Consider the following 17,513-nt stretch of genomic DNA (forward strand, 5'->3'; position numbering starts at 1 on the left):
AACGTGTGGCGAAAGCAGAGCAAATACACGCACGTTGCTAAGCACACCTCGTTCCCTTCCCCTTTCTTTGTATTGCTCGAAGGAAGATAAGAATTTGGCTTCGCACTCCACCCGTTGCCCTCCTTTGAACCCTAAGAAGGATAATTGTCATGACACGTCGCACGCCGATGTCGAGCGGTCGGCCGAACGGAACCGGCGCCGTTGGGAGGCGCGGCCGTCATTTCCCAACAGCGTGGCGCAAAAACCCCGGCGGAGGTCAGAGTCGGTTAATTGGCAGCTCCGCCGAAACACCTCAGCATTTCATTTGTGAAGGCTCGCGAATGAAACAGCATTGGCCAAAAATTAAAAAAAAAAAATTCTGAGAAGAGAGGCGAAAAAAAAAAAAGGCACAGGCGGAAAAGGAATGCTGGGAGGTGGAGTGAAAGTGAAACGAGAGGAGATGGGAGGCTGAGCGACGCGGCGGCGGAAGGAGAGAGACGGGGCGACGGAGAAAGGAAACATGCCAGCGGACGTCATTAGCCCTTGGGACCAAAGGCTGTTTAACGAGCACGCTCACAGCACCACTCCATTATCGGGGGGGTGCCCGCTGGCTTTAAGCCTCCAGGGGGTCTGCTGCGGCGTGTTCCATCATGGGGGGGAGCACAAGGGGGGGGGGGGGGAAAAATTTGGCTTAGCACTCCACCCCTTGCCCTCCTTTGAACCCTAAGAAGGATAATTGTCATGACACGTCGCACGCCGATGTCGAGCGGTCGGCCGAACGGAACCGGCGCCGTTGGGAGGCGCGGCCGTCATTTCCCAACAGCGTGGCGCAAAAACCCCGGCGGAGGTCAGAGTCGGTTAATTGGCAGCTCCGCCGAAACACCTCAGCATTTCATTTGTGAAGGCTCGCGAATGAAACAGCATTGGCCAAAAATTAAAAAAAAAAAATTTAAATCACAAATCAATGCAACACACATCAGTAACACACAATTATCTCGACACACATGCTACAATAGCAGCCCCATAGCAACCTGCAGCAGTGTCTTCCCCCCGCCCCCTTCTCAAAAGTTCAAGCGGCTGCCACCGAAAGTCAGGAGGGATGGATGAGTATTATCCTCTGCAGTGCTGACACCGGTTGCGGCAAAAGCTGCCAAGATTAAACCCTCCCTATAAAACTATCTGCTGGAGACGAGCGGCTGGCGGTGGTGGGGGAGGGGGGAGGACCGCGGAGTTCACAGGCGGGGTGGATGTCAGCTCCATCTCGACAGAATCAACACGCAGCGAAGAAGCCCCCGATAAGGCGGCTTAAGTTCCTCAGTTGGAGAAGACGTTCTCCCGATGCCCACTTACAAGTGTGCAAAGTTCTGCTGAGATAACTATGCACACACACACACACACATAAAAAAAAAATTAAATAAATAACGGACGCCTCCAGACGCAGATGCTGACACGTGTCATGATAATGATACGCTGACACGCAAAGCCCACCGAGACTGGAGCGGATGCTTGCCAAAATAAGCAACATCCAGCGCGCTCGGGAAAAGAGAAAAAAAAAAAAGGAGTCTTCTTAACAGACATATTGAAGGGATCAGTGAGAAAGTGGGATAAAAGGCGAGATGCAAAAGTAGAGGATAGAGATGAAAGACAACCGGCAGGACAAAAAGGCAAAGCGATGACGAACCGAAAGATAAAAGTCTCACGAAGGCAAAAAAAAAAAAAAAAAAAAAAAAAAAAAAAAAAACAGCGAGGAGGCTGGAGATGACACAGGCCGGGTTGACAAATGCACACGCAAACGTTCCTCTTCCGGAGAGCCGTTTCTAATATTTTGCTTCTATAGGTACAAGAGACGAGTAACATTTCAGACATGCATGCGAGGCCGAAAAGAAAACACGGGAAAACAAAAGCGCTGAAAAGCGCGTGCGGCGCACATCTCCAGAGAGGAAAGCAGAAGCAGTGGGACTGAAAGTTTTTTTTTTCTGTCATGTCTCCCTTTCTCTTCATCCCTCACATTTGTCACCCCGGCCACAGCGCGCATTCGCTGTGGGCTCCAAAACAGCCCCCCCCCCCCACACCCCCACACGCTTCTTTTCAAAGCATACTTTCAATTTCGTCCTCTCATCGAATATTCTTTTCATTTCAGGATTAATCACACAACCTTTGTGTGTGTCAGTAGCTTCAGAAAAGAAAATGAAAAGGGACATTAAGGTCAAGGTCCAAACAGGCTCACTCGGTTGTAAATTCGTACTTCTCGGAATCGCAAACTCTAATTGGTCAGTAAATAGGAAGGTGTAGTGGTTCATATTAAGACTTTTTTTTTTTTTTTTTTTGGTGCTGCAGTATTCAGTACAGTTCAGAGGTAAGCCAACATTGGGACAGGAACTGGAACGGCCGCCCATCTTAGCCTATTTGCACGAATTGATGAAGTCGTCTCAAAGTGAGCGAATTGCCGTTTTTGGCCCAACCCAAAATCCATCCGCTGCGGCGTAACGGAAACACATCCACACGTACCTTGAGGCTTCTGTAATCCTCGAGGTTTAATCAATATTGTTCCATCAACTAGCGGATCTTTGTTGTATTAGTCCGCAGCTGCTATATCCCAACATTGAATGAGCGGACACAGAGGCGACCTGTCCGCAAATGAAATCCCGTTCAATTTCAATCGCTCTCATGGGCAGCAAATGTTAACACAGGCTTGGTTGGCTGTCAGCTTTTTTTTTTTTTTTTTTTAATGTAAACATCATTCCAGTACATCAATATTTGCGATTGCTATTTAGAAGTTGTTACACCGTCGGCTACATTTAATGAATGTCCACGCACGCACAGACAAGACAGAGCCGTTTGGTTTCATGACAGACGTGTGCTTTGAGGGTTAGTCAAGAAGATAACAGTGATTGGCCGTCATTCGCATCGACATAACAGATTGATTTTTTTTTTTTTTTTAAACAAAACCGACATTTCAATGACAGACGCGGTCGTCGCAGCTCGTTTCCCCATCCTCGCTATCTTCAATATAGCTCACCTAAAAATAGTTTGAGCGAGAGAAGCTGACAAAACAATAAATAAAAGAGTTGTACACAGATGTGGCAAGGAAAAAAAAAAAATGTCAGCGATGTCTTTTTTTTTTGTCTCCTCGTCAGAGCATCTCGGTTCAGCTTCAGTCATAACATTTAGTTCGTTGTCAAAGCTGTTTACCAACTTGGACGGGGATTCCTCGGGAGATTCCTTCTCATGGTCCTTTCTACTTCATGCTTTTTATTTTCCAAAATCCTTCATTTAAATGTCCATTTTTTTTGTAGGGGGGGGGAGTGCATAAAATAAATAGTGCAAGATGGGGGCATTGTCATACTATTGACACGACGGCGTCTACCGTACGCACAGATTGAACGAGCAGGACACACGGACAAGGGTGTGCAAAGTGTGTCTCGCTTTTTCGCGGTTATTAGGATAGAATTAGACGACGAATGGAGGATTTATGAGCAGTAATTGTCTTGCCACTTCACAAAAGCCCTAAGTTGGATTAGGACCAGCCTTCCCACGGGGGAGAAACATAAAACCTTCAAGTGCTACCGTGAAGTTTGAGTGACAGTTTGAAGAAGTGGTTTGAAAGTGTTACTGTAAGAGCAAAATCGCCTTTTGGGGATGAATTACGGCCAGCAACAATATATAAAATACCGTGCGCTCGCGAGAGATGCAACCTTCCTGAAAACTGATTTCTTTCTAGGAATAATTTTAGCTCTCATTGCGTTGTAAATGTCGATTTTTTTTTTTTTCGAACTACCTGGTGATGTTTGTTGGATCGAATTGGAAACTCTTGGTCAGATTCCAGAATGCCGGCGCGGTTGTTTGGTTTGCAAGGAAAAGATCACATTTGAACTCGTGGGGGAGGATTTTCAGGAAGAATGAGATTGTTTCCAATCTTGCCATGGATGAATCGACACAAGAGCTGCACAAAGTCCACCAAGAGGTCCGGGAATCACAAACAGGTGGTCTGGTTTTAGGTTGCCACGGCGGTGGTCATTTGCGTACCTCTGTCGATACGCCGTCGGTTTATGGTGAAGGTGGGGCGCATTCCAGGGAGCCTACATCAGAAAAAAAAACACACACACACACAAGTAAAGGGTATTGTTGTTGAAACTCTGGAAATTACAACATCTTCAGAAAAAAAAAAAATAGAAAAAAAAAGTGTCGACAACTAAAGCAGCGAAAGCGAAACTGAGAAAGAGACATCGATGAGAGAGGAAATTTCGAATTTGAGATCAAACAGGCCAAAATATAGATATATAAATAAATAAGGGGCTTGAGATAACAAGCATGGGCACAGTGAGGCATAAAAACGGATCACGGGGATGGAATTAGAAAACTTGGGAAGTGAGAGCGGCGAGATAAGAGAAACGGGATGAAAAGAGAGAGAAAGAGCGAATCAAAAGCACGCCGACGTAATTATAAAATGGCACATCGTAAATCAATGCGGATAGCGTCTTTGTGGTTGCGGGCGCCACGGTGAGAGCCGCGCGGCACAAAGGCGCGGTGGGGAGGGGGTCATGCACATGACGCGGACGGAGAAAAATGACGGCGATCGAAAACTCAGTCAGTGCGTGCAATGACGACAAACAGACGTGTGCCAGTCATTCTCGTCACGATACTATCCCAAAGTGCGAAACTGAGAAAGAGACATCGATGAGAGAGGAAATTTCGAATTTGAGATCAAACAGGCCAAAATATAGATATATAAATAAATAAGGGGCTTGAGATAACAAGCATGGGCACAGTGAGGCATAAAAACGGATCACGGGCATGGAATTAGAAAACTTGGGAAGTGAGAGCGGCGAGATAAGAGAAACGGGATGAAAAGAGAGAGAAAGAGCGAATCAAAAGCACGCCGACGTAATTATAAAATGGCACATCGTAAATCAATGCGGATAGCGTCTTTGTGGTTGCGGGCGCCACGGTGAGAGCCGCGCGGCACAAAGGCGCGAGCGCTTGACGAGTGTTTCGAATGTAAACGAAGGGGGGGGTGGGGGTGGGGGTAACACATGACGCGGACGGAGATAAATGACGATCGAAAACTCAGTCACTGTGTGCAATGACGACAAACAGACGCGTGCCAGTCATTCTCGTCACGATACTATCCCAAAGTGTGGACTGCAAGGTCAGCAGAATGGAAAACTCGGGAGTCTGAGTCCACCCAGTCGCCCTAGAGTGGCGACTGACTGGCAATATTTGCAATTTATTAAAAAAAAAAAAAAAAAAACACTGCAAGCTGTTTGAAGCGAGTCCCAGTTGAAGTCAAACTAAACATCAAACAAAGAGAACAACATAATGCGTGTTTAAAACGAGTGAAAATCCGCTTACCTTAACACTAACAAACTATGCCGATGATTAGCATCCATAGCCTAATTTTCGGCGTGACAAATAGTTGAATACAAACCGTGGCGCAGCACATGTAGACAGACAATATAACAATACTTACAAACATATCTTCTTTGTCCTACATGCAAATCCCTGTCATGATGAACACAGCAGTATGAAGAAGCGAGTTACAAATGATATTTAACGCGTCACTTGAATTTTCTATGACCAAATTCCAGTTTCATTTGGGGCTCTAAACAGACGAATTCGTTTTCGCGGTTCCGCGTTGCGCTTTGCCCGGCAGAGTAGGTAGCGCAATTGAAAAGGCCGCACTGGGAAAACTGCCTGGGGCCTTTCTTGTCTACAGCTTCATTTCAAGGAAGGTTTGCTTTGTCAGCCGCAGAGTGAAGAGGCCACACAATTACACCGTTCTCCAAACAGTAAGTAGTGTGATGTGAATCTTAATTTTGCTTGCATTCTCTCTCTCCCTCCAACTCTTCCTAACACAACATTTTTTGCACATCAGTATCAAGGATAGGCTGCAATGTCAGTCTCTAAACGAACGCCAGGATTTATTATGAGAGATTGCTGCTGTTAAAATGAACAATCAATAAAAGTTGACAATTTCACAACCGTTACCTTACACAGCGCCCCAGGAAAAAAAAAAAGGGCACCTCGTCATTTCGCGTTTATTACATTCAAGTGTAAATGACTCTGTTGTTATACATAATCACCGTAATCTGCTGAATAAATCGGAACCCCCGCTATCATAAATACGGTCGTCGTGGACTTTCTTGGATTTAAAACGTGTGTGGGGGCGGAGCCTCTACAGATGAAAGAACATAAGACAGGGGGAAGGACACGCTTAATATCGACTTGTTTATGTGCTCTTACCAATGTTAAATTAGTGAATCGCACTAAGTGTACCGTATTTTCCGCACTAAAAGGCGCACTGGATTATGAGGCGCACCTTCAATGAATGGCCTATTTTGTAACTTTTTTTCATATATCGGACGCACTGGATAAAAGGCGCAATCTACAATGCATCCACTAGATGGAGCTACGCTCCTTCCGTACGATTCGAGAGGCGTTCATGACCGCCTCCGAAAAACGTAAATTCACGTGGACTTCAATGAAACTACGAAAATTGAAAATAATGCATAGAATTTATTTTGTCATTTCCTCGCTTGATTTTCTGTTTTGATGCATTATTTTCAATTGTCGTAGTTTCATTGAAGGAATCGTTAATTTACGTTTTTCCGAGGCGGTCATGAACGCTTCTCGAGTCGAAAGGAAGAAGAGAAGGCACGGAGACGGACAAAGACATACCTGTATTTTTTGAGACTGTGAAAACCATTAATAAAGTGTGCGTTTTAAAAAAACAACGCCACAGCTCTCCTTTTTTCGGAGCTGCAACATAAACTTATTTAATAAAACAGCGACACAGTTCACTGAACCAACAGCAAGTTATAACATTGAAAGCATGTCTCCAGCAAGGAGCCATCTTGGGGTCGGCATATTACCGTAATGACCATACACAAGGCACACCGGATTTTAAGGCGCGCTGGGAGCTTTTAAGAAAATGGAAGACTTTTCGGTGTGCCTTAGAGTGCGGAAAATACGGTACACTGTATTTCGTCAAGCTACGGCAGGAAATAGCACGGCAATAGTTTCAACTGCACGGAAACCATCTACCCATCGAGTTTGTCTGTTACTTTTTTATTAGCGACATAAGGAGACACACACACACACACACACACACACACATCCAAAATTGTTGCTTCCATATTTTTTCTGCTTTTAGTTGCGCGGCAGGGGAGCGGCACACACAGCTCGGTACCGTTTCTTAACTGTGCTGCACGATTCCGTAGTATCGCTCTCCTGACAGTGCCGACGTGTCCTTCGGGGGCTTAAAGGGAGCCAAAAACTGGAACGTTTTAAAAGACGGCTGGTTTGTTGTGGGGCATGTGCGCTGATGTTTGTGCTTTTTTTCAAAAATATTCCAGTGTATAAGAATGTGTGTCGATATGACTTTGGGTGATCGTTTTATTTTTCGTGACAGATTTAGTTGGCTGCAACTGCCACGAATGAAAAAAAAAAAAAAAGTACGACTCTAAAACAGGTTTTGCAAATCAGCTAAATGGATATTTGATTTAAGGGAAGAAAAAAACCTGTTGAACCTTTTGAGGGACAGCGGTTACGACAGTGGACAGCTTATCAGGTTATCGGGTTACAGGGTGCATTGAAGGGTTAAATTTGTTTACACTTTACGACCACACCGGACACTTGAAAATTTGAAACTGTTCGACTGGAATTTGCGGAAATTAATTTCATGAGCCATTATGCTTCACTGTTGAGGTTCTTTTGGACTGACACAGTGGATATAACATAGATACTGTATATACACGCCCTCATTCAAAAAGCAGGTTGTTGTGCTCTATATAACCCCCCCCAAAAAAAAAAAAAAATTACACATTTCTTATTTTTGTTTGCGTGCACCACAATGACCCTCCTGATTTTTATTATTATTTTTTTTTTGCACCAAAACCATATTTCCCCCTTGCGGGACTTCTTGAAAGGTCTGTTATTGTTTATCACAACGGAGTCAGTATAGTCCCCAAAGAGGGCTCAGGGATAAGCAATATACTCGGAAAGCAAAACAGAGGCTTTTACCATATGAAAGGCAAAGGGAGAAAAAAAAAAAAAGAGGGATGGAAATAAAAAGAGGATGGGATGATGGAGAAAGTGAGAGAGAGCGAGAGAGACTCGCACAACGACATAGCTGTATTCCCCAAGTGGCTTCTGTTCTGTCTTGTTGGCTCTTTGCGGCTCCAGCTCTCCGGATTACCGCATTTACACTTCTGCTTAAAAATAGCTCCGCGATAATTTATTTAGTTTTGACTACGCCTCCCCGCTAATGCGTTCCCTGAGAGTGCAGCTACATATACGTAGACATACATTTGCACTCTTCCCCTCGCAAAATCAGATTCGCGCGCTCTCAAATAGGCAGTAACTTTGACGAAATTGCGGAAAAGCGTCCGATACGGTTTCATTTTCTTGTTTCGAAGCAGTCGATGGATTGATGTCAACTCGGTTGAAATGAAGATTCAAATTGGATGATGTGGGATATTTTAATTGCCGGAGATCGTTGCACATAAAAACACTAACACCTGGAAATTGAGAGCATCGTACACACATTTTGGGTCGGTAACTTGTGCCTGTTTGATGATTAAAAAAATAATAATAATAAAATAAATACAATAGTGGTTCCAGACAGTCACTTAAGACGGACCAAGGAGGATATTGATCTCTGCCACGTCAATGTTGCTGCCATGGGATTGGGGGATTAGATTAGTGGGTTTAAAGGTCAGGTGGTCAGATGTCCATAACAGGTCCACGTGAATCTTTTTTTCAAGGATAAGCTTTTAGGCCAATGTAAAATTCATGGGGGGGAGAAAAAAAAAAACGAAAATGTGTTACAAGAACGATCTCCATTTTGCCCTTGGGATACATCTGTCGAGTGTCTTTTGAGCACCCTTAAAGGAAAAGATTTGAACGGTGCACGCTCAAAAATCATCACACTTAAACACGATGCTATGAGAAAGACTTGAAAGAGCCAAGACGGGAAGGCTCGGCTAGCGGTTTGAAGGAAGGAAGAGCTTCAAGGTTAAAAAGGGATCATCAGTCTTTGTAGCATGGCGAGGCCCATTTTCGGCAGAAATGTGATGACTCGACAATGGGGGGGGGGGGCGTAGGGATGAAGACGACAGGAGCAGAGAAATTCCAACTCATCTCTTCACTTTTGGATTTTGTCTCACTTGCGTCAGCTTCCAAAGGTCGCGACACCGTTGGCCCCTGATGACCTCACAAGGCGCTGTGGTTCAGATAAACCTCTCAACTATTTCCTTTTGCGGCAGCCATAACGGGACTTCATTGGTCCCGCTTCCATTTCTGCCCTCCTACGGCAAGTCAGATTTTCTACGGCGAAGAGGCGGCGCTGCGTGTTATTTAATTTTTATTTTTTTTTCTATTCACACTTTCAAATGATTCAATTCTCAGGAGAAATCGATGCGACGGTAATTGATTTATGAGCCCCTTCTAAATTATCGGTGGTAGACTTCACAGTGCCTTTGAACTCATTCACTCCCAAAGACGTTTTTAAACGTCTTTTCAGACTTGGTCTAGAATTGGCTGGTACTGAATGAGTTTTAATAGCTTTTAGGATCGGCACAGTCATTAAATTTAACCTGGAACCAGAACGTACTTTTTTTTTTTTTAAATGTCTCTGCAGGTTTGAAGCTCAGTAAATGTATTTTGTATACATAAAGATTTTAAATTGAATCCGAAGGAGGGCGTTGCACTGGAATCCTTCTTAAGCATACCGACAACTCAGGTTAAGCTTTTAGGATCTTATTGCACTTGTCAAAGGTTCCGCCACGAAAAACCCACGTGTTATTTTGTCAATATTTCATACAGGAAAAGTATTCCACAACACGAAAAAAACCCTTCCAATTCCAAATGCAAAGTAAATGATCCCGATAAATGAAGGTGAATTGAAATCAAGGCTTGCTCCATGGGACAAACGTAATCATGATGAAAAGGAAATCGTAATTTTTGCTCCATTAAAAACTTTTGGAAACACGTTAATTTGCCTCGAGTGTCTCTGGGATTCGGGGAGTCGAAACTAATGTGCTTGTCTGGTGATTAAATAAGATATGAAGCCGACAATTTGTGCCGCCGGTGCATATCAAGCTGGTCGTACTTGTTAAAGTGTTTGGGAGTGTGACAGTGAGTCTTTTTTCATGAGTGGGCAAGTGCATCTGTGCAAGCACTTGTGAAGACACATTTAAGTGTTAGTTCTTGAGGTGCTATGACAAAGATTTCCTTTTTTTTTTTTTCTCTGAGGCGATATTGTGGCCAAAATATGGACCATACATTTAATCCAGCAGCAGAAATCATGCAGGGCACAAAATCGCTTGAATATACTGTGATTAAAAAGCAAAAAAATTGTGAGCAAACGGACAGTTGTTTATATACTGGACACTGTCAAACTCATTTTTGTCGCAGGCCACTTTGGAGTCAAGTCTTCCCTCGGAGGGCCGTAACGACAGTGAAACCGAATAAATTTGCACGGAATCATCTCATCGGATTATTACTTGTACACAAACAAATTGATGGATTACTCGTTTTGTAATCACTCAGGTCAACTATCAGTTTGTTCAATTAGGTTGAAAGTTTCATTTTTTTTCCAGACGATGGTCTCTTTTGGTCAAGAGGAAAAAAACTCTTACCGAGCTTTCACTTCAACTTTCGTCGAACCCGTCACTGCTTCTTTGTGTCGCGTTTTCAAAACAGTTATTTGGTTGTTTGTTCAATTACTGTTCAAGTGAGTGTAAAGAGGATAACAAAATGATTGCAAAATTTTAACGTTTTTTTATTTTTTATTTTTTGAATCACACAATCACAATTTGACATTTTGGTACAGACTTTAGCAAGGATCATGGAAGCTGAATTTTTTTGGGCGGGCCATATAAAATGATGTGGCGGGCCGGATCTGGCCCCCGCTCCTTGACTTTGACACCTGTGCTCCATTTAAAATAATTGTTGGAATTTTTTATTTTTATTTTTTATTTTTTTTTTATATTTGATAAAATGAATTAATCGTGTATACAGTACAGTCTAAAAATGCTGATCCGGTCGCTCCCATCCACACAACTTCACAGTAACTCACCAGTGATCAATTGTGTATTCTGTATGTGCTGGGTGCTCCCCCCACCCCCGCTGACTCTGTGGCGTTAAATGTACATTAACCAGCTGGAGCTCTGAATATGCGACGAGGCTCCCGCTTTCCCCACGGGGATCAAGCCGGGCCGCCGTTCCATCGCCTCGCCCTTGAGCGAAGACACCTTAACCTCAGCGCCGTTAAGTATGCGTCGTACCAAGCCGACTGTGTGTAAATGTATGTAGTCTTACTGTCAGGGTGCGGAGGTCCCGGCGAGTACAGAAGAGGGCACCTGGCGGGGTGTGGTGGGGGAGATGCGTGATGAATATTAATCCCCCCCCCCCCTCCCCGCCACGCGTGCGGATTTGGGAAGGGACTCGAGGGATTGCTGTGAATACGATACATGTCGCTGCTGCCCCACATAAGGCTGAAACGGGGCGCCGTGTCCCTGCATGCCTCACGACGTGGACACAGTCGGCTTTATACGTCCGCGTGTGTTGAGATTACACAACCGCTGGGCTTGCAACGGCAAACTGCACAGCATACCTTCCCGCTGCTTATTCATCAGCGGTAAACATTTTCCACGGCACCTACCTGTGGTTTCATAATACGTCTGGGTCAACAGGCATTGGGAAATAGAGGGGTGGGAGGAGGAGGGGGGGATGCGCTAATGGAATCAATTAGTTAATCCGCCTCACTGCAGCAAATCACGGTGGTGTTTTAAAGCTCCATTTGGAGATGCTTTGCGGAGATCTTCATGTGCAAAGTACACAGACCATGATAAAAAAAAAAAGAGGGCATTTCATAAACAAGCAGACAACTTATTTATGTAAGTAACTGAGGAGTGTTTTATAATCAAGCAATTACTGGATTTTTTTTTTTGTTTTTTTTGCTGTGACATTTTTGATAGTTTCACATTTTTATGATTTGCTTTAAAAAAGAAAAAGTCTCTTAAAAACTGAGCTAATCAACGTCTGGCCTTTTTTTTTTTTCTCTCGAGGAACTTTGTTCTGCTCCAGACGTTCCAGCGAATCTGTCATGGTTCTGTTTCGCCTTCGCCATGTTGCTCTTTTGAGTATATTCATTTTGTGTTGCTACTTTAGACAAAAAAAAAAAGTTTTTATTTTTTGGGTGCCACTCTCTGCTTCCCCAGAACAGAACAGAATGTAATGATGCAGATCATTACCTCAAGTTCGACTTTCCTCCATGTGATACGTTTGCGATGTAAAACGCCCAATAGTGCATCACGTCAATACACTTGCAACAAAACGCAATGCGGAACCGAGAAGAGTCATTTCGGGAAGTGAAAGCGAAGACTGGCAACGTTTGTACAAATGACTAATTGCCCAAGAGCCCTGCGAGCAGGCCCCACAAATAAACCTGTCACCTGGTTTCACCTCCTACTTGACACAGAATAAATACACCGAAGCGGACATATTACTGGAAGTTCCTATCGATTGTTCATAACGCTGAAAGAATTACATGAGGATGGAAATTTACATCTGCGGATGTATGACACGATTCTGTGAACAGATCCAAAAAGTGCCTGTTTCCGGAGAACAGAATAAAACCTCCTCGTGACTTCGTGACTTCGGATCGCGTGATGTGTATGTAAGAGGAGGAGGACAAAGATAATGCCCGTGCTGCGCTGAGACGACATCAGGACAAAAAAGGAACTATACGGCGACGAGTGCCGAGGGAGAAAAAAACAAAAGTATCGAGAGACCGTCCGTAGTGGGCGGAATACAAAGCATTTGAAAACAAGACAATGGACAAATATTTGGACTTGGCTGAGTCGACCAGATGGGTTGAGTGAAAGCGAATGCCCGGTAGAACAGCATCGAAATAAATCAAGGAACAAGACGAAAGCAGAACTTTTTTCGGTGATGATACGGGCACGGTCTAGAAAAAAAAAAAAAAAAAAAAAAAGAAAGAATACAGCAAACTGTCTGAATGCTTCTTTAGGTAACTCACTCGTCTGGCTGATCGAGCGCAAGGCACTTAAAACAAAATCTACTTGACCTTTCGTGCTCGTAGACACGGGTAAAAACAATCGCGTGCTAAATTCGCCGCCATAAAAAGCAAAGCGTTTTATTGTTCATTACCAAACGGAGGAGAAAATGAATTTGTCTTCACGGATCGCTGCCGCCCGCTGGCTCTCGGGCGACTAAACCACCAGCGATCAAACCGACGGCCATCGCGAGCGCATTGCGACACGTTTGCCAGCTGACGGACACGTCGGAATTACGGGCGCTCGGCTCTTTGTCTTTCCTTGTTTGACTTGCTACTGCGCTCGTGTGATGGATGGCTGAATGCAGGCCTCGGCGCGTAGGAGATGAAGAGACGGCGGCTAACAATGGCCAACAAAACGGGAACAAAAAGCAGAAGGAAGACAAGAGGAATTGAAAAGGACGGCGAATGGGCGTTGTTCGTTTTTTTTGGAGGGTGAGCCGCCGTTCGTGCAGGAGAATATGCTGTTGTCGGCTTCAGTAAGAACGCGCGTTTTCTTTGGACGCGGAGACACTTTTGAAAGTTTGTCATTTTTCGCATTCTGTTGAGAGCGCGGCTGGCTGCGTTTGAATAATTACGGCTCACGACTTTGGGGATGACCCAGTTCCTTCGCAGCCAAAAATCAGCAGTCGGATACGGCGTTGATTTGCTCGCGAGCCTGCCAAGGCTAATCAACACCCTGGGCCTGATTTAACGAAAAGGATCGTTGCAAGCAAAATGGATGAAAACAAAAAGAAGACGTGGGAGCTGATCGACGAACCGGCCTTAATCAGGATGGCGTCCGTCCGCGATACATCACGGCGTCCATTTTACACAGTGGGGTAGGAGTCCACACAGGTCGCTGAATTCATCATGAGCAATGTGAATGATCGAACCCGAGACGAATTGCGCCGGCTGATTTGACGTCTTTAACGAGTGCACCTGAATGGCAGATACAATGTCGGACCGAAACAGCGCCAAAACGGACTGCACCAAAAAATTTGCCAAAATTATGTCAGAAGATTTCTGCGGTTCAAATTTTGCCAGTGAAGTTATTTTGATTTTTGACATTTGAGTTTTCTTTGTGTCAGTAAGAAGTCGTAAAATGTGCACACGCGATCATAAGCCCTCGGAGCCATCTCTTAATTACCCAAGCGGCCACTTCAGGTGATTTGAAAGCGGCCGTGATAAACTAAGATGTTTACATCATCAAAAAGCAGCTGTGCTTGCAGGAGAATTGAAGAAATTAGCACCGTTCATCACACACCAGAGCGGGAAAGCGCTGACTTGATCCAAATTGACTCTAACTACCTCGTCCCATGTAAAGAGTGGAAAAAAAAACATTTGCTGTATGACCAGCCGTGGCTGCTTCGTTCTTTTTGACATGAAATCTCTCGCCATATGCAAGTCGAACCCGTCTTTTTATCGTCAGTTACTCATCACTTTGAAAATCACAACAGGCGGCCGACCTAATGATGGTGTTTGCGCCTCTTGCCACTAGCCCCCTGCTGCCATTTGTCACTTCACCGCAACTTTATTGAGACTCCTTCTCAAATGAGAAAACGCCAAATGCCGCGTACATTATGATGTCTCCATGAGGCGGTGCATTTTTTGAAATGTGGCCGGTCAAAGCAATTACTTAAAAGGTACAAAATGACTCGCAATGCAAGCATGAAAAGCATCGCTGTTGTTGCCATGGCGAGCCTGGCTCGCGTTCCCTTTTCTCCAAAATTCCAGTTTTACGACCAGCATCGTCATTTTTTTGAAGACGGAAGGTGTAGGAGGAAAGAGTGGAATTTAAATGTAATCAGTACGAGGGAAGAGGCTTTCGTAAGAACAAAGACAATGACCGGACCCCCTCAAAAAAAAGAAAGTAAAAGTTGAGTTCTGTGAAAGTACTGCCAAATAATATGCACACAATGACAATGTGCAACAAGTAAATGAGAAGTATCAAGGTTTGGAAATTGTCTCAGAGCTTTCTCTGTGGCGTTAGATCGCGGTGCTCCATTTCTTATGCTCTCCCGTCACATCCACCACGTGTAAACTTGAAATTCGGGCGTAATACCCCCAAAGAGGGCATGATGCGGTGATGTTTCAAGAGTGGCTCTAATTTCCGGACTATGGAAGTTCTTCTTGATTGAGCGATAGGGCAAATGAAGCACCATGAAGCATTGAATCATGAGCAAACCGTCACATCCACCACGTGTAACCTTGAAATTCGGGCGTAATACCCCCAAAGAGGCCTTGATGCGGTGACGTTTCAAGAGTGGCCCTAATTTCCGGATCATGGAAGTTCTTCTTGACTGCTTGATGGCGCGAGAGAGCAAATGAAGCACCATGAAGCACCATGAAGCATTGAATCATGAGCAAACCAAAAGGTTGGAACAGTCTCCCATCGCAACCTATAGACTCGGGGCGAGTAGAAAGCAGGTAGAGGGTGCAGAAAAACTTCTGGTTGGATGTTTTGTACCGGGGAAGAAGCAACGAGGAAAGGAGTGGAACAAACTAAGGGCAGAACAAGGGAGGCACTTTGAAAATGACCGCTGGAAAGTCTGGCATGAGACAAAGATGATCTGGTCAAGCTTATCGGGCGGTTAAATAACAATCCCGAGCTGCGTTGCGGACTGGAAAATTCCACCACGGGCAGGCACCCAATGCTAATGAGAGAGAAGACCGATTGACTTTTACATCAGACCTACACATAAGCAGGTAAGCGCTCCCGAGAAATGGCTCAGATCGAAGTCGCAGCCCTCAGAGACTCATTCCATTTATGCTTTTGTGCAAGGCTGTAAACAAATTTATTTTTCGATCTCTGGGGGAAAAAAAAAAATGGCTTCAGGGAACGAGTCACAGGCTAAAGGCACGGTAACGTTAATTTCCCAGGGAGTGGAGACCGAATGACACCTGACAGCCAAGTATCCTGTACACTCACTAAGGAACAAGAGTGGAAAAATTCCACTCCATGATAAATAACTTTTATCAAATCTCCGCATACATTCAACTTAAGGTGGAAAAACACAGAACCAGTGCTTATTCCCCCCCCACTTTTTCTGTGTTGTACATGTGCAGACACGTTGACTGGCGTTTGCAACCGTGTGCCTCTTTCCCCTAATTTTCCAACAGGCCGAGCACTGTCAGTCGCATTGTGCAGCGTGGACCCATTCGATCAGTTTCACGGAATCGAGTTTGCCTGCAGCACCGCGCGCGGCCGCCGCTTCCCTTCCCAGGGGCCACTTCCCCTTAATTGAAACTCAACTGAAACACGAGCCCGCAAAAGTACAGAGGCTCCTGCGACACTTATCTGCGGCTACCCCGGGCCTCGCGTATTAATGACGGACAGCCTCCGGCTTGGAGAGTGAATGACGAGATGTGCGCACACACACACACACACACACACACACACACACACACACACACACACACACACACACACACACAAAGATGGCGCATAATTGTGGTCTGCCCTATGAGAGGCGGAATACGAACGAAGACAATTTAAGACAGGGGATGTATTGCTGTGTTGAAAAAGAAAAAAAAAGTGGAAAAATCTGGAGTAAAGGAGGGTAGAGGTAAACGGAAAGTCACGTATTGGACAGCAGATGAATAGTTAGTGCGTCTCTGCGAGCGCTTGTTGAAACTGGGTTAAGGCTGCCGGCGATACGCTAATCACTGTTTAAGTCTCTTAAGTGTGAAGGCATGGCAAAGGGATTCCTTCCACACGATGGATAATGAAATAAAAATTGAGCCCGCGCCAAGACATCATGTGTGCGTATTAGGCAACTGCCGCAATAGCCTAGATCACGGATGTCGAACCCAAGGCTTGGGGGCCAGATTTGGCCCGCCACATCATTTAAAGTGGCCCGCGAAAGAAAATCATGCGTGTTAACTTGCATGATCGTTGCTAAAATCTGTACCGAAATGTCAAATTGTCATGTGTAATAAATGACGAGATCTTTTTGTTGCCCTGTTTACACTCAGTTCAACAATAATGGAACAAACAACAAACCGCTGTTTTGAAGGCACGTCACAAGGAAGCAGTGACAGCTCCGATGAAGGCTGGAGTGACAGCCGAAACTGTCAGCCAGGTAAGAATTGAAGAAAAACTTCACCAAAAAAAAAAGAACCTTTAAACCTAATTTAACAAACAAATAGTTGACTTAAGTGATTTCAAAACTATGAATCCATCAATTGGTTGTGTACAAGTAATGCGAAGAGATGATTAAACATTTATTCGGTTTCACTGTCGTAACGGCCCGCCGAGGGAAAATGTAACTCCTCAGTGGCCGGTGACAAAAATGAGTTTGAAACCCCTGTTCCAAACCATTTAATGAGTGTCAGCCTTTTTGATTAAAATTATTCTGTACATACACATACTGTATAAAAAAAATATTTACTGGCTATTGAATTCATGTCCATAATATTCTGCATTGGCATGTTTATTCAATTATCTTCAGCTATATATACATATATATAT

The 17,513-nt window shown here is 44.5% G+C and overlaps 1 protein-coding gene across 5 annotated transcripts in view; it reads right to left on the reverse strand.

The window, feature by feature from the left end:
• samd12 (sterile alpha motif domain containing 12) overlaps positions 1-17,513 on the reverse strand; it is an 85,620-nt gene that overhangs the window by 6,252 nt on the left and 61,855 nt on the right. For 2 of the 5 annotated variants that reach the window (XM_019873684.1, XM_019873681.1), the window contains exon 5: positions 3,094-4,058. In XM_019873684.1, coding sequence (XP_019729243.1) covers positions 4,027-4,058 — 32 coding nt within the window. In that variant the 3' untranslated portion in view covers positions 3,094-4,026. Of the gene's footprint in view, positions 1-2,486; positions 2,607-3,093; positions 4,059-17,513 lie in introns of those variants that run through there. The other 3 variants (XR_002168652.1, XM_019873682.1, XM_019873683.1) reach the window with 3 other exon arrangements.

The sequence above is a fragment of the Hippocampus comes genome, unplaced genomic scaffold (genome assembly GCF_001891065.2).
Source record: "Hippocampus comes isolate QL1 unplaced genomic scaffold, H_comes_QL1_v1.1 scaffold585, whole genome shotgun sequence".
Taxonomy (NCBI): domain Eukaryota; kingdom Metazoa; phylum Chordata; class Actinopteri; order Syngnathiformes; family Syngnathidae; genus Hippocampus; species Hippocampus comes.